This window comes from Cornus florida, unplaced genomic scaffold, assembly GCF_030987335.1.
Source record: "Cornus florida cultivar Cherokee Brave unplaced genomic scaffold, ASM3098733v1 CherokeeBrave_3.0.0_Hap2_Chr03, whole genome shotgun sequence".
NCBI lineage: Eukaryota > Viridiplantae > Streptophyta > Magnoliopsida > Cornales > Cornaceae > Cornus > Cornus florida.
The window spans coordinates 12,645,896-12,650,517 of record NW_026775573.1 but is presented as its reverse complement, the minus strand read 5'-3'; the positions used below and the strand labels follow the sequence as shown (position 1 = coordinate 12,650,517).

The window sequence follows — 4,622 nt, the reverse complement described above, 5'->3', positions numbered from 1 at the left end:
GGATCAATCAACAGGTTCAACATCGACATGGTAGTGCTCACTCAGTTGTTCACAATTCAGACAATTTATTCTGGCTAATCAGGTTTAACAGCTTTAGCTTGTGTCACAAGATCCGCCGACTTGAAAAAGAACCAAACAGACACTGGCTGAGCAAGCCTCACGTTTTCTTATCAAAGGGGAGGCAAAAATAGTTTTGATTCTCATAAATGATGCCATATAAAAGGCTCAAGGACTTGAAAAATGAACATGGTGACCGCTGCATTAAATTAGTTTGGAATGTTGTAACAAATACCATGATATACAAAAGAGCTGTGAGCATTTGTGGTAGTATAGAAATCAGCATACTCACTAATAGAACTTGCTCACTCAATTGTCTTTCAGATCATTCAAGGTGCGCTTCTCTATCAGGCTTGCTCCTCTTATTCGGTCTCGTATTAGGTTTACTGCTCTTATTTGGTCTCATATTAGCAGCAGTAATTAGTCGATAATCAGAGTGGGCCATTTCGCTGAGCTTTCCAAACTTTTCCTCATAGAAGTTCCATATTTCTGACCTGATCAAAGAGAAAATCCAGCATGAAAACTTGTTTCCTCATAATACCGGGGAAAAAATTGATCATCAGAGTTGTTGCATAATACCAGTATACCAAGAACTGAAACGGCGCGTACTTCCCATAAATTGCTTCGACATCTCTCTGAACTGTTTGATTGGTGCAATTTCTTGCATGGACCTGTAACAACACTCAAAATATCAGCATATTTCCTAAAGTAGATAATCCATGAGTCAGCACAGAAAAGAAATTAAAAGAAATAAAACCTGTTTCAAATGCCTAATAGTTTCAGTATCAGCTGGAATCACATGGTAAAATCCCATGCACATAAGCACATTGGCACGCGTAAAAGGACCAAATCCATTAATTTCTTTCAGCTGCTCAGTCAGCTCATTGTAAATGGATAAGCTTGGTTTGTCACAAGCTTCTTCAAGTTGTCTAAGTTGAATTCTACCTTCAACAACACTCTGAGCAAGATTCAATATCCAGCTTGCTCTGTAGCCAAGATTGCAGCGCTTTTGTAAAAACTTTTCATCGAGGCTAGCTAATTCTCTTGGGCTAGGAAAATTTCCAATCATATTGTAGGAGTAATGTTCCGTCTCTTTTGAAGACTGGAGATCAGAAGATGAAAATGAATCAGCCTTCCGATTCTTAGCTGATGTATGACATGAGTTGCACTGCTCATTTAAGTTGTCTTCCTCTTTGATTGACGAGGTGAAGTTCGTGCTTAGTTTCTCCGTCCCTTGCAAGGACTCTGACATTTCAACACAATCTATCGTTGCATCATCTTCTGCTTCTGTTTCTATATTGGCCTCCAGAAACCGGGTTGCTAAATTGGTCTTACTCTTGTGCCCTTTAAGCTTTCTCTTTGATTCTTTTCCTGCAGGTGTCTTTGGAATGAAACGCTCAGTCTTAGCTGCTGTTTGACTTCTAGAATTTGCACCGTCACCAGCTTCACAAACCAATACATTAAATGAAGGATGCTGCAGTTCCAACTGAAGCTCACAAAGCGCTCTGGCCATGCTCAAAGTCCTTGACCACCTACAAAACTGAAGCAGGTTAACTCACATGTGGAAACATTAGGTTATAACGTTTTTTGGGCACATTAAGTTATAATCTTTTCCACGGGTTGTTCTTTGGACCATCATGGTCGAATAGTCAGCAGTTTCATGTTAAAAATTCCATCATTAACCAGAGCTAGGATGATCACAGCCTTATGCGGAAAAAAAGTTGTACAAGACCAAACACTAGTTTCTCCCCATTCATCTACTGAAGATAACACCAAGTTACCAACAATATCCAAAACTCAAAAGCACACAATTTAGTTTCTGCATACCCCCATCAACCACCAAAATTGCAATGTGGTCACAATAACCAGGACACAGAAATCACATTTGCAAGATTCAGCATATACAAAAGGAGAATTCTATAACATTTTCTGCCTCAAATTAGTATGTCTAATGAAGGGCTAGCCCAATGCATGATGCTCGCAGCCATACCTCCGCATGGAGAGACTGTTTCCGGTGTCAGTCCTATCATGTCTAGTACTACACACAAAAAGTGAGGACAATGCCAAATGAGGTATTTTGTTTACATATATTTCACAGGCATAGCTAGTGACAGTGCAAAGTAGTTGAAGAACTGTTATAATGATAAAGGCAAGTTGAGACAAGCTCAGTTATGGTGATACACTCGCATACAAACAACATATTCAGTGAATGATTCCACCCCACCAATCAACAGTTGATTATTAAAAAACACCAAATTTTCTCTTTTATACAATTATTCCATAACCCAGCTTTCCTTTTGTTTACTTTACATCAAGACTTTGGGTTTTCAACATTTGCACATTAACACAAACACTTGATAAGCAAAGCAGTGTCTATGAAAATTTCACAAATGAAAGAATGTGCAGTTATACATATATATAGAGAGAGAGAGAGGGAGAGAGAGATCTCACTGGCAGTTGCAGAAAAGGATGCACTTAACCATGTCCTCGAACAGAGTAGGAGACCTAAAAACTCTCCCAACAACCCTCTCCTTCGCTTCTCCGCCGTACATCTTCTGAAACTCCCTCGCATTCCTCTCCTCGTATTCCGACAGTCGCAGCATTCGCCTAACCTGACTCTGCAATCCGAACCCATCAAATCAACAACAAGAGAGAGATGGGGTTTAGAGAGAGAAAGAGAAAGGGGGGTTTGAAGCATTCATTCAGTACCAGCAACGATTGTTGGCGCTGAGGAGAGAGAAACTCCGTGCCGAAAACTCGAATGTGGAGAGAGAGAGGAGTGTCAGAGGGATGAGAGATGCGAACGAGGAGCGAAGATACGGAGACTTCTTCACCATTGTCATCGCAATCGAAGCGTAGTGGGCGTTGGAGGGTTTTGGTGAGTGGGTCCCAGAAATTGGGGGCCATCATGAACAATCCGTGGCTGCATACGGCGCTTTCCAGATCGAAATTGGCCGCGGCCTCCCCAAGTGGCAGCTCCACCACGACGCTGCGATGGTCTCCGCCTCCGTCTCCGGCGGCTCTTCGTTTATCCTCCTCTTTCAACGAGTCCATTCCCTTCTACAAAGCAAATAATTGAAACACCAATCTGCAATAGCCGGTTTAAGTTAATATATTTTTTTGCAAAGAAATATGAATCCATGATGAATTGGCTAGGGTTATTTGTGGGTGGTTTTGTATCGATGGGTGGATATACAGTATTACGTAATTGTTTTGAGTTTTTGTTGTTTGGAGAAGCGTTCACCTATTAAGATTAATATTAAAAGTAGACTCAATTTTTTATTCAGTGCCACATAAGCCCTTGTTTCGGAAGACGTCTTGGTTTGCAATCGTGATAAATAGGGTGACCCAAACTATAACGAAGGCTTTACGAATTTTGATAAAAGAAAATATAATAAAAGGTTACGAGTTTGAGTGGAAAAGAATGTAATAAAAATTTGTTTCGTATCAAATTCAAATAAGTATGCAACAATAATAACTGTTTGAGTTTTTTAATAAATGAATAACTATCCACCTATTACACTAGCCATTATAAATTTTTGGTATAATTTTGTAAGCAATTGAATTCAAATAAAAACAGTAAGTTTCAAAACAATTTTAATATTATAATAAAATATTAAGTAATAATACAAAAATCAATTAATTCTTGTTCTTAATAGAATTCCAAATTTTTACAGGGATCAACAATTATATCATTTTACTAAAAATTTCGCAACAATTATCATAAATTTTGTTTAACTTTATGACTAAAAAAAAAAAAATTAAATATCAATTTATAGATATTTTTTAAACTAAATGAACCAGAGAAGGGAAATATGTATGTTTTAACATGCATACTCTCAAGCTCATTACTGAATACTCTCAAGCTCATTACTGATTGGTCTCGGTGGATCATTATTTGTTACATAAATAAATATATTAATTTTGTGTTTAATGTTTATAGGTCGAAGTTATACCGACTAGGGCCACTATCTCTTTTATCTCTAATGGGGTCTCTTGCGCGTGTATAAGGATATTTTAATAAAATATTAAAATAATCAGTTCGTTTGTGGAATTTAATTTGTAACTTTTGATAAATTGAATGTATGAATTGTAAAGAAAAGAGAAAAAAAAAAAAAAAAAAAAAATAGGTATTTAGACTTTTAGTGTAGAAATAAATAAATAGTAGAGAGATATTTTACATTTATTTTTTTGGGTAAAGTACATAGACACTCCCTGAAGTTTGGACAAAGGACAAGCAGAAGAAAGTTGGCCTGTTTTTGGACAAACACACCCCCTTGTGAAATTTGCCCTCCAAACATAGCCTTAAATCATGTGAAAAGTCCACTTTACCCTTAACTATTTTATTAATTTTAATTATAAAATATTAAAAACATAAATGACCAAATTACCCTTTTTCATCTCTCTCTATATATAAGTATATATATATATATATATATATATATATATATATATATATATACACACACACACACCAACAATCCTTCACCACCGCCCCCAATCTCCATAATCACCAACCCCCAACCTCCATAATCACCACCCCCTAAAGAAGACGCCGAATAGGA

The 4,622-nt window shown here is 37.1% G+C and overlaps 1 protein-coding gene across 1 annotated transcript; it reads right to left on the bottom strand.

Annotated features, from left to right (window-relative positions):
• Positions 1–233: 233 nt before the first annotated feature.
• Positions 234–3,280, bottom strand: LOC132299497 (uncharacterized). Its single transcript, XM_059796168.1, has 5 exons — positions 2,767–3,280; positions 2,509–2,675; positions 815–1,589; positions 637–728; positions 234–551 (listed from the first exon to the last, which is right to left on the bottom strand). The coding sequence occupies exons 1-5, from the start codon at positions 3,109–3,111 to the stop codon at positions 383–385; spliced, it is 1,548 nt and encodes a 515-aa protein (XP_059652151.1). The 5' UTR covers positions 3,112–3,280; the 3' UTR covers positions 234–382.
• Between the last annotated feature and the right edge of the window lie 1,342 nt (positions 3,281–4,622).